Source organism: Aythya marila (genome assembly GCF_965140915.1).
Source record: "Aythya marila genome assembly, chromosome: 18".
NCBI classification, from domain to species: Eukaryota; Metazoa; Chordata; class Aves; order Anseriformes; family Anatidae; genus Aythya; species Aythya marila.
In genome coordinates this window covers 11660911-11678063 of record NC_139059.1, presented here as the reverse complement: position 1 = coordinate 11678063, position 17153 = coordinate 11660911, and the positions used below count along the sequence as shown (strand labels likewise).

At 46.1% G+C, this 17153-nt stretch overlaps 1 protein-coding gene across 8 annotated transcripts in view; it reads left to right on the top strand.

The window, feature by feature from the left end:
* DNAH9 (dynein axonemal heavy chain 9) overlaps positions 1 to 11054 on the top strand; it is a gene marked incomplete at its 5' end in the record, with an annotated part of 196372 nt that extends 185318 nt beyond the window's left edge. For all 8 annotated transcript variants that reach the window (XM_082775013.1, XM_082775014.1, XM_082775018.1 and 5 more), the window contains 2 exons: positions 3296 to 3685; positions 10245 to 11054. In XM_082775013.1, the coding sequence (XP_082631139.1) occupies positions 3296 to 3685; positions 10245 to 10472 (618 nt within the window). In that variant the 3' untranslated portion in view covers positions 10473 to 11054. The remainder of the gene's footprint in view (positions 1 to 3295; positions 3686 to 10244) is intronic.
* Positions 11055 to 17153: the final 6099 nt, after the last annotated feature.

Sequence of the window (17153 nt, the reverse complement as noted above, 5' to 3'; positions counted from 1 at the left end):
TATTGAATAGGGAACTATGTTCTCCTGAGACATGTGATGATGACCTATGTGATACGAACGAGGAAGGAACCAAAATGTGACTTCAGAGTTTGTGTGCCAACAGAAATTGTTAAATAACAAAACCATGATAACTGTTCCCAGCTGAGGTCAAATCATTTTGACAATCTACCAGCTCCTCTGATTGGATATGGCCGTGCTTTTCTGTTGTGTAAGCTTTAATTGCAGGTCACTAAATTTTCTTCAAATGTGTTATAAAGTGAAAAAACTCAGGTACCTGAGGGGAAATGCATGGAGCATGCACTGCCTTTATATTTCTGTGCAGCTGCATAGCAAATACCAAAATGAGAGATCGTTCTCAAGGGTGTTTAACCTTTGTGCTTGGAATTACTCAGGGCTTTGAAGACCTTTTACCAGGTAACCTGCCATTTTAAGATTCCCTACAAATATAAAATCATTGAATAGAAATGGTGAGGTGAGTTACTGGCAGACACTTACCTGATTCCTGCTCACACAAAGATGTTGAGTAGCTTTATGAAACCAGGGAGGCTGGTGTGCATTTTGAAAGACAGTTAGAGCTGTTCTGCTTGGTTTAGGACTACCAAACTGTCCTGCTTCCACCAAGCCATTCATTTAACCTCATTTGTCACATCTAGCTTCAAGAGCATTAAAAAAAAAGACCATCTTAAAACCTCTGTACACGTGGTTTTCTCTGTCCACTGGAAATCTGTTCTCCATGGGGAAACCCTGCAGGTTGAGTTGCTTGCTTTTAACGAATCATCTTTAGAGCAGAGGCTTAATAATCCTTTGTGTCAGTCCAGCCTGTTGAGAGATGCACAATTCCCAGGGAGGGGATTTGTGCACGGGAAGCCACGGATTGTGGAGAGCAACTCTGAAGGGAGGTCCTGGGCCCGTGGTGGCTTGCAGACCTGAAGGCAGTGCAGAAGTGCTCTCAGCTCTGATTTGAGTTGGTGGGTGCTGGGGAGACACAGCCCACTGAAGTACCGCCCTTGCTTCTTGATATGCCCTAACTGAAGCACTTATTGCCAGTTGCCAAAAAACTATAATTTTATAGTTGAAATTTAGAAATTTTTATGGGGGAAAACAAAAGATAAATATTCCAAGTCTAGTTTAAAAAGCCAACATGGATATTCCTGGTGCCTGAATTCAGCTGATGTCCTTCCTCCCATTGACAAGGCACAGTGCCTGCACAGATGTGTGCTCAGTCCTTTGTTTAAGCTGTCATCCAGCACCTCTGTGTGTTACGTTTGCAGTGTGGTTAGCTCTGGGGATGACAAGTTCGGTCACGAGCTTGGGTGTCTCTGATCTCATCATGCTATACATACCTTAAGAAAAATGCTTGCTAACCTGGGAGCGCCAGCATGCCCTGAGTCTTGATCACCCAGCACCTAGCCTGCCTCCATTTGTGACTGCCAGGGCCATCAATAAGGACGCTTGTTACTGCATTCCTGTGGTCTGGCTGGGTCTTAGCTGTGATCTTGACTGCTGAAGCCTGTCAGTGCAATCTGCAGATCAGAGCTTGGCGGGGAAGCAGCACAGTCAGTGTAGGAATAAGCTGCAAAGATTTTCTAACTGCTGGACTCTGACAAGCTTTGCTAAACATTTGTCGGGTTGCTTTAAAAGGATTTCAACTTTTGCTAAAGCTTCATAAATTTCCCTGCCCCTGCAAAGGGCACCTCTGCTGACCTCATGGCTGGAGGCACTGGAGTCCTGTGAAAGAACAGTTGGAATTTGTTAATGTGAATAGACTAACCCAATTCCCTCGCCCTCATTCTCAGCAATGGCACAACTGAGTTCAGTTAATCATTCCAAAAACACTGAGCCTGAGGGAAAGAGAAATTATAAGTCAGATAAATTTTGGCAAAATGATAAGGGGACAAGAGTAAGTATTTATAATGGACACCAGCGATCAACATCGTCTCTGAACTGCTACGGTGCATTGTGCCCTGCCATCTCAGCATGGGGCATGCAAAGTGTTAAATTGTTCAGGGCACTGTGAGCCAGTAGCAGCTGAGCCCGCAGTTGCAAGTTCTGTTTTTGCAATCTGGCTGGTCTGAGTGTCACAGAATCACAGATCAGTTGCTCTGGAGATTAAGTCCAATTCCCCACAGCCCCGCTCAAGGCAGGGTCAACTGGAGCAGGTTGCCCAGGACCATGCCCAGTTGGATTACCAGTATCTCCAAGGATGGAGACTCCACAACCTCTCTGGACAATCTGTACCTGTGTTTGAGCACCCTCACAGTAAAAAAAGTTTGTACTTGTGTTTCAGTGGAATTTCCTGTGCTGAGGACCGTTCCCCTTGGCCTGTCACCACCAGTGTATGCCGCCCCCCCGGCAGTTTGTGAGCCCTCTCTGTGTGCCCCTCTGTGCAAACTACTGCACAGGCTGCTGCATCTCTTATCAGCCTCTGTCAGCTGCACTTCCAGCATCAGTGCCATTCAGACATCTCTTGCTTAGACTTAAGGTAATTTCAGATGGATACAACAGGAATTTTTTTGATTTTCAACTAGCAGGGGCCCTGCTGCAGAGTACCAGAAGTTCAAGGGGGATGCTGTTATGCAGAACCACTTTTTTTGACCATGAATTGATGTTCCAGCTCTTCTCCTGTTTGGGCCAAACTGATGCAGATTTCTAAAAGCTTTAATAATTAACTGCTGGGTAGAGGAAAAGCCAAGTTTCTCTATCCCACTTGGCTGAATCATATCTTAATTTGTTGTGTGTTTCCCTGCTGTGAAAGAACCTGTGATTATATTTGCAGGCAACACGCGAAGTCAAAAAGAAAGACTTGCACTGCAGAGTATTAAAGGAGGAGGGGAGTGAGGGGAAGTGGAGGAGAGGAAGCAGAAAAGACTTGGTGTAACAAACATTTGGACAATTTGGAGTAGGTTATCAGAGATCCCAATGCCCTGCTCTGGTAGCGTTGGTGGGAACAGCTTTGTGCCTCTGAAAATCTGCCCTATAAAGATCTTCAGTCAATGAGAAAAAAACAGAAGTAACACTGGGGCAGCTGAAGGACAGTCATGCTCACTGTCACTCCTACATTGCTTTTCCTCCAAGTAATAGTTTTACAGTAGGGGTGATAAGACTGTAGGAGTATTAGGCTGCAGTTGGTGGTATTCATGAAAACCCAGAACGCATGAAGAAATTCACAGTACGCGAACACTGGTGACATTGTAGGGTGCAGTGCTCTTCTATGCTTCCTTGCTCAGCCTCTGCTGTCAAGCAGCTTTGTTCAGTTAAACAGTTGCTGCTGCTAACTGTGCCCTCTCTTACTCAGGGAGAGTTGACCATGACAAGTGACATGGAGAACTTACAGAATGCCCTCTTCTTGGACACGGTGCCAGAGTCCTGGATAAAGAAGGCCTATCCTTCCACGGCCGGCCTGGGTATGTGGTTTGCTGACCTCCTCACTCGCATCAAGGAGCTGGAGACCTGGACAGGAGACTTTTCTTTACCCTCTGCAGTGTGGCTTGCTGGGTTCTTCAATCCCCAGTCTTTCCTGACAGCTATCATGCAGTCCACAGCGCGAAAGAATGAGTGGCCTTTGGACAAGATGACCTTGCAGTGTGATGTGACGAAGAAGAACCGGGAAGATTTTGCCAGTCCTCCTCGGGAAGGGGCTTATGTCTACGGGTTGTTCATGGAGGGTGCACGCTGGGATGCACAGGTGAGCTCCCAAGGCTGTTGTGTTACAAGAGGAATCACAGACTTTATGCCCTAATTACTTGGTACTGTGCTCTGTGAAACTTCCCAGCCCAGACAGTCACACATCTAAAGTAGAAGTTTGACCTGCTTCTATAGAGGTGGGAAAGAACTGGATCTCTCTGCAGCCTTGGGTAGGGATCCAGGATGGTCAGATGGATCACCACTTAGGAGTGGCCTGTTCTGTGGCTATGAAGGGATTTCAGGCTGGCCAACTTGGACTGACATTTGGTTTCTGCAAGGTGAATCTCAACCTCAGTGACACTGACAGAGTACATAAACAGCTTCTGGTACTCAAGGTGTTAGGAAAGACACATAATGTGGGGTCCTCTCAGAATTGTATAGCCTCTGCACGTTTGCATGGTTGTGAATCATGCAATCATTAAGGTTGGAAAAGACCTCCAAGATCATCTGGTCCAACTGTCCCCTTATTACCAATGTCACCCACTAAACCATGTCCCAAAGCACCACGTCCAACCTTTCCTTGAACACTCCCACGGAGGGTGATGCCACCACCTCCCTGGGCAACCTGTCCCAATGCCTGACTGCTCTTTCTGAGAAGAAATGTCTTCTAATCTCCAACCTAAACTGCCCTTGGCACAACTTGAGGCCATTCCCTCTGGTCCTATCACTAGTTACCTGCCAGAAGAGGCCGACCCCCAGCTCCCCACACCTTCCTTTCAGGTACTTGTAGAGAGCAATAAGGTCTCCCCTGAGCCTCCTCTTCTGCAGACAAAACAACCCCAGTTCGCTACTGCTGCCTTCGAAAGTTACATGACAGACTTTTACTGTGTCACTACTCTGTCCTCTGCTTAGCAGCAGTGAGGAGAAAGGAGAGGACCCTGAGAGGTCCTGATCCTACCTCTTCATATCTCCAGAGCTAAATGGGTGGTATGTGCCAACACCAGACCACAGTCCCCCCGCTGTTGAATGGTGCATGCTGTCATCTGCATAGATAGGGCTTGTGACCAAAAGTGAATGACATCCTTCAGTCATCCCCTTAGGATGGCAAATAAAGCTTGCACGGAGGTCTAACCTGTATGGCCAAGGCAGACTCATGCTGACGGCCCAGTGTGGTGTGGGGGAGGCAAGTTCTCGACAAACAGACAGCAAGAGTGGGTGGCCCTTGCTCTTCTTCCCCTTTCTGGATGTGACCCAATGCCCTTTGGCCATAGCAGCTAGCTTCGGGGCAGCCAGGGTGAAAGCCATACTCACCAACCAGGAACATGAAGGGAAGCCTGCTCACTTGCTATTTCCTGTCCGTGTAGCTGTCAGCACTGCTCTTACAGAGCACCTCGTGCTGCAGCATCCCAAAGGAGCACACTTGTCCCTGTCATTCCTTCTGACAGTTGTCAGCTGTTAGGAGTTAAGTTTGCAGAGCGAGAGCCATTAGTCTGACAAATCCCCACTGGGCTTGGTCCTGTGAGCTGCCTCGTCTGTTGGTACCACGAATCCCAATTTGTGCTATGCGTGAGAATTAAATGACAGTGATTCATGCAGCTCTTCTTCTGGGCAGCCAGCGTAATGCTCCTGCTGCCACTGATCTGCAAGGGAGTGAAGGGTGATCAAAGTGGGTCACCCAGAACTTACTTATCTGTGTCAAGTTTGCCCTCTCAAAGGAGGAGGTTTTTCTTTCAGGGGCAGCTCTTCAGAGCCTTAACCTTTATCTCTTGTTGGGCTTGGTGGTAAGATGCTGACTAGAGGGACCACTCCTGTTATATACCATATCCCATCCTGACCTCACAATTCAACTCTAATACTCTCAATTTATTTTTCAACTCTCTCCCTGCAGTAATTTTCCATGAAGGACAGAAAGTTAGGCAAAGCATAGAACTCACTGACTGATGTATCCTGCACATTTTATTGCAACCCTTGGGAAAGGCAAAGCTCCAGGCCATTTCTTCTCTGGGATCCAACGTGTATGCTGGGTCTGAGGAGCCACAGACAGTGAGAAACATTGGCAAGGACCTTGTCAAAAGGTTGCTGTAAAGGTCTCACATGGTTGTAAGGTCAGATCTCCTCCTATGTTGGATTTGTCTTTGCTGACAGCAGAAGTCACTGCAGAAGCCCAGTCCATTTACCAAGCCCCTACAGTTCCCTGCCTGTTCCTTTCCTAAACCTTTGGTGTGGCTGCCGTACAAAAACAAACAAAAAAACACCCTTGTAGCACTTGGAGGTCACAAACCCCTGCTACAGGGAACACTGGATTTCACTTGCCCTCAAGAATGAACATTTTAAGGTGATAAAAATCAGCTGGACACAGCAGAATAGAGAGGGTTTTTAAAAAGTGCTGTTCTTGCATGTCAAATGTTCCAGTAAAAACAAATTCCAGTGATTGCTGTTATGTTTTCTGTTACCATCATTGCCACCATTACTAGAAAATGGCTGAGTTCCGCCTAGTTTTGCCTTTTCCCAGGCGGTAATGGAAGTAAAGAGTGAGAGGTTTTGGTGGTGTGAAGCCAGAAATCTTTTGGGGGTACGTGTGGCTTCTCTCCTCTGCTCCCTCCAGTATCTTGTATGGGTGACTACATTCAGCAGTGCAGTTTCTTTTCAGAGACAACCTAGACTTCAGTAAATGTATTTTTCTGGTTACGTTTTCCTTTTGATTGAAAGATGCCAAGCAATTACGTTTATAGAACCATTCATAGTCTCTGGGTATCATGCTTCAATTTATTTCAGAAAGAAAAAGAATATTTTCATATGTTGCTGCTCACACCAAAATATCATTTCTACCCAGTGGAACTATTCGTTTTACCTGTAATCCAGTGAGCACCAGTATACATGAATGGATGAAAAATTATTAAAACAGCTGCACAGTTATTTTGGGTTGTATACTTCTTCCAATTAATCTTCTGATAAGAATGGCAGGTCATGTTTAGAAGAACTCCTCTGGGGAATACCTCCACTTTTAAAATAATATTTCACATTTAGTTTTTGCTTCCAAAAGGGAGAGAATTCCTCCTGTGTTCTCCTACTCACATTTTTCTATTTATTTAAACATTTATGTTTGCCCTTGGGTGTCTTAAATTTATAAAACATTCATTACAAAACTGCAGGCTGCTATTAAATGAAATGAAACCAAGCAGGTTATTTTGGGTCCAAATGATCTGTTGCTGTAGCACTGTAAAAGTCAGTGGAGCTCAGCAAGACACGGTTTGACTGGTAACACTATGAGACATTTTGTCTCAGGACTGTGAGACTGCTGACTGATTCCTGGCTTTCTCACTCCCAGGGCTGAAGCGTTTGATGCCAGGTGTGTGCCCTGCTACTCACCAAGGGCACTGGAGCATGGTAGGACAAGGGGAGAGGTAGGTTTTGTGCCCCACAGAGTTTTGCAGTGTATAGACAACACACTGCCTTGTCCTTGGAAGGTGTGCATGGAGTGCTGAGCAGTGGCTTGATACTGTCTGTATTTTTCATGGCACACCACCTAGAGCTTCAATGTACTTTATAAAGCTAATCCTATGCAAAGCACCAGCCTTCAACCAGTGGAGAGGCTTAGAAGGGACAGATCTGTGTGGTGAGGAACAATAAGAGCACACATTTATTTGGTGGTTCAGGTAGCTCAGTATCTTTGGGAACAGTTGCATATCACTCATTTTTTTATCTCATGTGCTTCCCAGAAGCTAGTATAGATGAAAACAGCATCAGTGTGCAGCCCAGCCCTGGTATACCCAGTGCTGTGATCCCTGACCATCTCAGCTTGCCACATCCTTCTGCTGAGTCTATGGTACATCAAATCTCATGCAACAGAGACTGAAATTTCTTTTTTGGGGGGGGGGGGGAGGTGGAATGGAATGTGACATGAAGCCTTTGCCTGCAGATGTCAACTGTCAGTAATGCCATGTATTTGTGAGCTGCGAGAGCCAGAGTGGGATTTGGTTGAAGCTGGGGTCTCTAGCGATAAACATACAATGCAGCCATGGAGGGGACACCTGCAAATTGTGCTGTGAGCAGCTGGCCTCTCATTTACAGTTGTTTTTGAAAAATGCATAATTTGGCAAATACTTTTCCATCTGTACCTCAATTCTGAAACTAGTCAGAATTAACAATTCATCTCTCATTTGGCGGTGGTGGACAGAACACCATTAGGGTTTCTCCACTGCATACACTATGGACAGCTCTTCTCATTCCCCATCTCCAGCTGAAGATGGAGATGTCTCTGGACCACCTTGGAGTGATGTTCTGGCTGCGCTGCTGGCTGGATCACCAGCCCCAGTGTGGTGGTTTTACTGTGGTGATTTTACTTGGGAAAGTTAACTCCATCCCAGACAGACCCAGCACGCCCAGCTGGCAGTATCAGCCCCCTGCCCTGCAAACAGATCCAACTCTAGCTGAAAGGCAACCAAGCCACGCAAAAAGGTTCTTAAGACAACAGACCCTAAATAAGATGTGCCCATGCTTGTAACACCCAAAATACAGTTGAGTGGAAAGGGATGTTGGCTCAATGCATTTGTACTTGGGCCCATTTGTCATCATCTCTGGCTTGTGACAGCTGCTTTGTGTCCTTTGGCATGTGGCAATGTATTATCTCCACTCTTCAGAGTGACTGTTGAGAAGCCAAGACAAACAGAAGTGAAGACTACTTTAGGATCTGCAGCCTAGAGCTCTCTGAGCACAGAACAGTGGCTTTTTACTGGGTGTGCTGTGACAGTGGTTAGAAAAAATTCCTTTCAGAGTGGAATTAATTTTGATTGTGCAAGCGATAAAAAATGCAAATGCAAATCAGCCCAGACATAACACAATGATATGTCCCATAGAGATACCTCTAGGAGATATCAGATCTTGTTAACCTAGAAATAGGTAAAATATATATTGGAAATTTGATTTGAATTATTATCAGTTTTAAAAAAAAAAAAAAGAGAGAGAGATCTGATCAAAATCTGATCTCAGAGATGAAAGATATGGATTTAAAAAGAGAACATCATAATGTTTGATAAATAGCTCCTATGCAAGGTATTATAAGAATTATTTAATGTTTGTTCAGCACATTGGAAATACAAAATCCTAAATCAGAGTTGGGTTTATCGTTAGCTTAGTGTAACAGATGGTATTAGTACAATTAAACCAAGATGTATTGCAAGAGGGATTATTTTTCTTCACTCATTTGCAGAACTAAGCAAACTATTAGAAAGGTTGAATCTCATCCCACAACTCTGATCTAAGAGCATTTGAAATAATAATGATATGTGAAGCTAAGCTGTAGAGAGAAGCAATTTCTTTAGCACTGAGAAGTTTTATTTCCTTTTCCATATTTGTTTTCATTTGCTCTCTCTAGCCTCCATTAGGCAATTTTGCAGGCTTTCCTGGAACTTGATTGATGTGGAGTGCATTTTAGTGTCAGAAAGAGAAACACAAGTTGCTGGAGAGACCTGAGTTAGCAAAACAAGCCGTTGATTTCTTGCCCTGACAGCATCCCATCTTTCTCCCAGGTCAGGCAGCCTGCTGAGACAGAGCATTGCTTTGGAGAGGATAATGTGGGCTTGTTAGTTTGAGATTATATTCTCTCAGGCATAAGCCACCTGAATCCCCTGTGCTCATGAGAGCAACTTTGAGACTGGAAACAAGCCCATGGTACCTTTTGGGGCCCTGCAAACATTTTCTGCAGTCAGTACACAGTAGACAGGCTATCCGAGGTCATGCTCAAAGTGTGGTGCTATGGTGGTACACTTGATGTCTTTTATGCTCTTCTCAGGGGAGTGTTGTTCTCCAGCCTGAGCCCTGCTCAGGTGTCCACTGTTGGTCCTAGCACAAACAATGTTCACAGAATCACAGAATGGTTTATGCTGGAAGGAACCTTAAAGACCATTCTGTTCCAATTCACTTGCCATAGGCAGGGCCCCCTGCCCCATCCAGTCTGGCCTTGGGCGCTGCCAGGGACGGGGCACCCACAGCTCCTGGGGCAGCCTGTGCCAGGGCCTCACCACCCTCATAGTAAAGAATTTCTTCCTTATGTCTTATCTAAATCCACCCTCTTTTAGTTTAAAGCCACTACCCCTTGTCCTGTCACTACATCCCCTGACACAGAGTCCCTCTCCAGCTTTCTTCTAGGACTTAGGTGGCCCTCACTCCCTGTGAAGTGGTTCTGGTCTGGCAAAACCCTGAGTAAGAGCTGGGTATAGAACTAATGTGATGGCCCTGGACATAGGCAGGACTTCTAGGCTAGATGTAGATGTAGACAGGAGATCAGGAGCTGGACAAAGACATGGACAGGAGCATTGTTCCCTCACAGATTTCTTCTCAGGCACATGTGGGTTTGGGCACCTGGGGACAGCGGGTATCAGCTTGTACCAGTCCCCTTGGAATAAGCTACATTTGAGGGAGACATCTGAAGAAATAGGCAGGTGTTTGATCCAGGCCCTCCTTACCTCAGATAGACTTATCCAACCCCTTGATCTCAGGGGAGATGTTTGCACTTGCCCTGTAAGGCCAGCCTGTATAAACACTACAGGTGATCATGTGTATTGGGGTACAGCAGATGGAGGTTTTGGCAATCTAACTAAGACCTCTTCTTTCCTTTGTAGGCTGGGATAATCACCGATGCCAGGCTCAAGGAACTAACCCCGGCCATGCCTGTCATTTTCATCAAAGCCATTCCAGCTGACAAGCAAGATACCCGTAGTGTGTACCCATGTCCTGTCTACAAAACACGCCAGAGAGGGCCAACTTATGTGTGGACTTTTAACCTTAAAACTAGAGAAAATCCTTCCAAGTGGGTGCTCGCTGGTGTGGCGTTGCTGCTACAGATCTAGGCTCACCAGCAGAGTGCCTCATTTAAAATCCCTAGCAATTTCTTTCTCAGACAATTTTGAAAACACAGCTTTGCTTAGACTAAACCCAAGCTCCATCTCTCTGAGTAGTGACCTCTAGGCCTAAATAGAGTCAGCAAGGAGCTGAGAGAGGTACAGACACTTGGACCAGATTCTTGACTGCTGTAAACCAATGTCCCTTGGTTCCTGCACTGCTGTGCTGGAAGATCCAAACCCACACCCAGATTTTCCATACCCAGAGAGTGTTAAGCTCAAATCTGAAATTAAAGTTCATTTCTCTTTCATGATTCAAAAGTAATTTCGCCAGAATCATAGGTAGTTCAGTGATGTGTGAAATTCTTTACATCTTGTTCTTTTCTGTATGTGAATGTTTCTTTCTCATAAGTGTAATGTTGAACCCAGCAGCTGTGGTGGATGTGTTCTGTTTCTTGCTAATATTCATGTAAACTTTAGAACCATTGAAAATAGTATTAATATCTAATGTGATTAATATAATCAACAGTAAAAATGCAGCACGGGGCTTATTTAAGAAGACTATTTCGTAATGATAGAAAATTACTAATAAAAATCATTGTTCCTGGCCTAGTACTGCCTGGAGACCAGTATGACACATTTACTTATTGTGTGGAGAGCGTGTGCAGTAACAGGTGGGACAAATGCAACTGTTTGGATAGTTGCACTTGTAAATGTGAATGGAGTGGGTGAGAACTGATGAGTTCCAAAGAGGGATGATGGGCTGTGCATTACCTCAATGAGCCAGGCATACAGTGGTTTTTGGTCTGCAGGAGCTGGGACATGGGGAGTTAGGGTTGCCTGGGGACCTGGAGCTGTGCTGCGCTCTCCCTGCAGACTGCAGTGCTTTGTGGCATAGCACAAGACCCTGCCTCTGCTCTTTGCTGTTTCTCCTCCTCATCTGGTATATGGTATCCTGCTGCCCCTCACCATGCATGTAGCCATGGGTTTTTCATCAGTGGGGTCACTGCCCTCTCTGAGCTTGATGCAGGTATCTGGCATTGTTTGCTGTATCTTACTGATACAACTCTAACCTGCCATATGGCATCATGCCCTCCCTGAAGATTCATTTCAGGAATCCTGTGAAAATCTCCTCCAAAGCCTGGGCTGAGCCCAGTGCTTCATCTCAGTGAGCAGGAGCTTACCAGCATCACCTGAGGACTCTACAGTGAACGGTCTCCAGAGAGGTCTTTAAATCAGAGGTTTCATCAGACAGCTTCCTCGGCCAGAGCATCCTAAAGAAGTGGGTAAGTGTGAAACCCCCAATGATCAGAAAGCCAAAAGCCAGGAAGCAACAGTGCTGATGTTCCCCGCTGACCACGTGTTGCAGTGCAGGGAAGCAGGGGTGTGTAGCATGGTCCTCTGCTGTCACCACATGTCATACTGGTCTGCTGGGAAGTGCTCCCGTGGCCTTGGTAGCTCTGCCTGCCTGTGTGCCAGTCAGTTATGGATGCTCACAAGGGCTCATCCAGCTTCCAGTTCATCTGGGTCTTGTGGAGAGCCCTACGCTGGGAGATGAAGAAAAGGATGATTCAATTTGCTGCCAAGGAGCTGATCTATGTTTGGTAGTCTTCAACCCCCCTTACTTGCATCTTGCCACTCCTGAAGGGCTTCCTGTGGTTGTGGAGCCAGCCAAGGGCTAGATGTGCAGAGGCTGCCGCAGGCTTCATGTTTGGTGGGCAGCACTGGGTTCCTCACAGCCTCATACCAAACTCATATCAAAGGCTTTTAGGTGGCCTCAGCTCACACTGATGGGGGCATCCCATACCAATCCAGGGCATCTGCTTTCTACCCAGAGTGATGTAGGAGGGTGAGGTTCTCTGGTTTTGTGGGAGCTCCACAGTAACTGTCTTGGGCTGAACAGTGTAGCAGATGTCTTCCTGAGGGATTGCAGAGATGCAAAATCCTTGTCTTTGCAGTTCTGGAGAACACTGACCTTCTAGGGCAAGGTTAGATGAGGACACTTTCTGGCAAGAACTTTGTTTAGTTGTCAGGCAGCAAGTTACGGCTTAGCAAAAGACATCTGCAGATATGTAATACAAGGGAGTGAGCTGTCAAAGCTGCCTATTTTAAAAGTGCACTTAACCTGTAAATGACGTAGCCAGTTCTGTAGACTAATCCAGATGTCCACTGTCTTGCTAGAAGATGTCTGTTAGTGGGAGAGCTATTAAATTAAATCAAATTCCTGCTAATTTAAGTTAAAATCAAGAGCTTTGCAAGTTGAGTGCATTAAATTCTCCATGTATTTGACCATATAGTACGTATAGATGCACAGAGCACTGCTGAATTGAACACGTAAAAGCAGGAGCAGAACTGCAGAACAGCAGTGCATTGTGCTCCAGATAACATTGCTTGGTTAGTCCTTCTTTGATATTTCTTGACAACTCCTTCTGCCACAGGCTTCGCACTGTTCCATAGGATTTCCTCCATTCCGGAGTCTGTTACTGTCAAAAATTTCATGTTTTCTCTCTTTCAGTGCCCCCTCTTCCTTTTTCCAACATACCATAGCCTGCTCAGTATTGCCCTCCAGTTGTCCCCATACCTGAAGGGAAGGATAAGTCCACCAATTCCTCAGGCACTGCTTGCTCTTTCCAGAGCAACAGCCTGGGCTGTTCTCCTGCCAGCTGAAGAAGAATGGGATGTTGACAACAAAATGGATCCGATTGTTTTATTATATATATCTTCCTGCATAATTCACCAGTTGGGCAGACAGGGTAGTGGGGAGATATTTATAGATACTAGAAATGTCACCAGGGTGCTCATTCTTCATCCTTTGAAAATCATCACGGGAAAGAGTTGGCTGCAAAATGCTACAACAGGAGAGTGAATAATTTGGTGCTTTAGGGGAGGAGAAAAAAATCTGACAGGCATGAGATTTTCCAACCATATCTGCCTAAAACAGGCAATTAAATATGGCTGGCCAAGCTATTCATTAGGAGTAGTGCATCAGTCAAAGGTGAACTTTTTCTGTCCGTGAGCTCTTCCAAGACAGCTGCCTGCTTGGCGTTTCCAGCGTACACCTTCCTGCCCACCTGTGGTCAAGGGGAATGGGGCTGAGCTGCGAAAGACCCTGTCACCAGGGCTGGCACAGCCCCTCTTGTGTGCAAAGATTTGCTCCTGAAGGCAGAGGAGCCCTGCAGCCCCTGTGGTGCTCACACACCACCCTCTGAATGGCAAATCGCTGCTTGGAAGGCCTGGTGTTTAGCGAGAGGCTGGGCAGTGAGGATCAGGGCTCCTTATGCAGAAACTGGTTGTGTTTTTTCAGGCTGGCTTTTCTTTCATACCTAGATGATGTCTCTCATCACTCCTCACCAGCTGGATTGTGGCTGCTTCTGCTCGTGTCCTCTCAGAGAACCCACATAGCAAAATGAGGGTAAGACCTGGCCTTTGGCAGAGCTGCTGAGCACCAGCAGAAGCCATGAAGTGAGCTAGCAATGGTCATCAGCCAGTGGCTGTGTGGTGGGGTGGCACCTTCTCATGGGAAGCAAATGCTCAGCCCCTCATGGCAGGACATGGGGATTTCAGATGGTGCCACCTGTCTGGCTGGAGGAAGCTGTATGTCTCTGTGGGACATGTATCAGGGCAGAGCCTGGGGCAGTAGGATTTTGCTTTGGCTTCAGCATGGCATCCTGCAGGGTTGTCCCTTGCTGAAGAAGGTCTGAAGACAGGGCCCCATCAGGGCAGGTCACTTCTGAACTCTGAATCTGAGGTGTGAGGTAAAGCCTGGGTGCACACAGACTTATGCACCCCAGCGTCATGGGGCTGCTGGACCATCACCATGGGGCTGCAGAGTTTCACCCATCACCATGGCTAATGGCCTCAGAGTCCAATGGTCCCAGTTCCTGTTCAGCACTAAAACCCTGCCTGGTGTTAAAGCAGTTTTTGTCACCTCTTTGTGCTTCATGCCGATCCACAGAGACAACAAATGACACTATCCTTGGCAGTGTCTTGATTGGTGTTGGGGTGGGCACCGTTCTTCATCCTACAAGGGCAAGAGGGAAAATTCAGAGGAGTCCACAGGACTGGTGCACATCTAAGGCTTCTCCTGACACAGGAATCACACCTCATTTTTTAATAAGGAATAACAAGACCAAAAAAAGATAATAGTACTTTTATTCACACTCTCCCAAATTTCACCCCTTTTACATCAGCAGGAAGCTTTGAATGCAAACCCTATGTGGACTATTGCCCCTTGAGTGCTGGGCTGCTCACTATCTGGCATCTCAGTACAACATTCACGTGCCCTGACTTTGGGCACTGAAAAAGTAAGTGTCTCAGTCTGAGCTGGTCTCTGGGCATCCTTTGCAGCCAGCAGGAAGTGGCTCATGTAGCGAGACATCTAACCCATCTTTGCAATCTCATCATGAGATCAAGGTCTGTTGAAATGCCCAAGAGACGCCAGGTCTGGTGGAGATGCTGAGATTTCTTACAGCTGAGTACAAACTCCCACCCTTTTGTCCTGTCCCATTTCAGCCACGTCCTGCATCCTACGATTTCATGTGGCACTGGATGCCCAGGGCAGCCCAATAAAGCTCTCACCTATTCTGAGCCTCTCTGCAGCTCACAGAGCCCTGTGGGGCTGGTTTGGTGCTGGCTTCTCAAAGAGTCTGTGGTCGATTAGTTAACTCCAGACTGCTGACATTTTCCAAGGGGAAAGAAGGAGTAAAAGTAAAAGAAGGAAAATTGTGCTATTGAACACTTCATATCAGCCAAAATTGAATGAGCTCTCCTGGGACAGTGAAAAGGCTTTTCCATAGCCTGAGAGTGTTGTACCTGCTACAAATTATAATCAGCAGTACACATTTCAAAGTAAAGTCTTCACAAATGCTTTGTAATGGTGCCCAAAATGTTGAGGTTAACCAACTCCATTCTACTGCAACCATTTCTCGCAGAGCGAAGGAAAATGAAGGCTCAACATGTGAAAGGAAAACCTGGCTGGTGGTCAGTAGATTGGTTGCACTGGGGCAAATTTATTGTGACTATTAAGAGGCACGGGCAATGCCCAGTGATGCAAATTCTGCACGTATTACTGCTCAATTATTTACAGAACAAAACCAGCTTTAATGTATCAGCTAGACACATTCATTTTATAAAGTGGCATTAATACATTTAATTAGCAATGGCTTATTAGATTCATGTCCATTATTATGCATTGTTTCTTAAATGACTGTAATTGCCCAAACAAATCTACAAATATATTTACCTTGTTAATGGTTGTGCACCTCATTTAAAAAGCTTTTAGACTGCAGAAGACATTCATGGAGTCATGAGCAGCCCTTCTAATTTGAGTGCTAGTGTGCCTGTTAGTGCAGAAGGATTATTTAAGGCTTTACATACTTTGTTAGAGCTTTTCAGCCTGCTTATCTATGCACAGACTTCACAAAGTTTTCCTTTAGGACATTTACATCATTCATTCCAATTGGTGTCAAAAGACGTGAGAATAAAGCCCAAATCTGCATTCAATATCTTGGCTCAATACTCCAAAGAGTGTGGCAGGAGCTAGGACAGGGGGAACTGAGTGCTTTTGTATCTCTGGTGTCTGCAACACCTCCAGTGTTGGGGAAGGGCTGTTTCAGGGTTCCTAGATTCACTGTTGAAAATGCTGCCTTGTAGAAACCAGAACCTTTGCAGTGTTGTGTAAGGTCTGATGAAAGGTTCACAAGGAAAAATGTCCATGATCGAGGTTTGGTCCAGGCCAGCAAATGTGGACTTACCTCTGAGCTGGGCAAGCAGGGGGATGCTCCAGACCACAGTGCGGCACCCGGCGTCTCAGCTGGAGGCATAGCTGAGCCGCATGGTGTGCCGTCGGCTGTGCTTAGCAGAGATCTCCACTGCAGCCTCGTGCTGGAAAGTCATCAACACCCACGGTACATGTGGGATTGGATAAATGGAGAAATGATTGTAAGAGACAGGCAGAGTTCACAGGGTCTTAGCACATTATACAGTGAATGCATAATTGTTGAAGGGAAATAAGTTTTGTTAGCTGCTGCCTGACAGATTAGCCGTCTGGATGTGGCTGTTCACTCTCTCACAACAGAGGCAGGATAAATCGGAACAAAACCAGCTTTTTCTTTTGGAAACCACTTTCCCTTCTGCCATTACCATGTGCTATTTATGGAACTGGATTGTTATAACATTGCCTACATGTTGCCTGTGTCCTGTCTGCTTAAAAAGCATTTCAATTAATTACTGTAATGCTATTAGTGGGAAGAAGCGACAGATAGGAAGAAAATGATTAGAAAATGAGAAATAAATTACTATCAGAGGTATCAGAGGTACTCACAACACGGAGTGAGTTTACCTCCCTTCGGAAAGGTATTTGATACATGGATGGATACGATGGCTGCCTGCGGAAGAAGGGAGGTCTGCTCAGACTGGGGTTGGCTGAAGATACTGGTGGTAAGCACGTGGAGATGCCTCCACCCAAGGAACCTGGTGCAAGCCAATGTCATTAGTCTCTTGATAGGTGTATTTACATGGGAAGCTGGGATGAATTGAACAGCACAGACAGGATTTGTCCCTCCTCATGCAGACCTGGACATTCACACTTCCATGCCAGCCTCCGGGCTGGTACGGATCAGGCCTCCAGCAGCTGAGTGGGGCTATTCACGTGATGAGCAGCAAATGCAACAGGGCCCCGCTCCTGGCCTC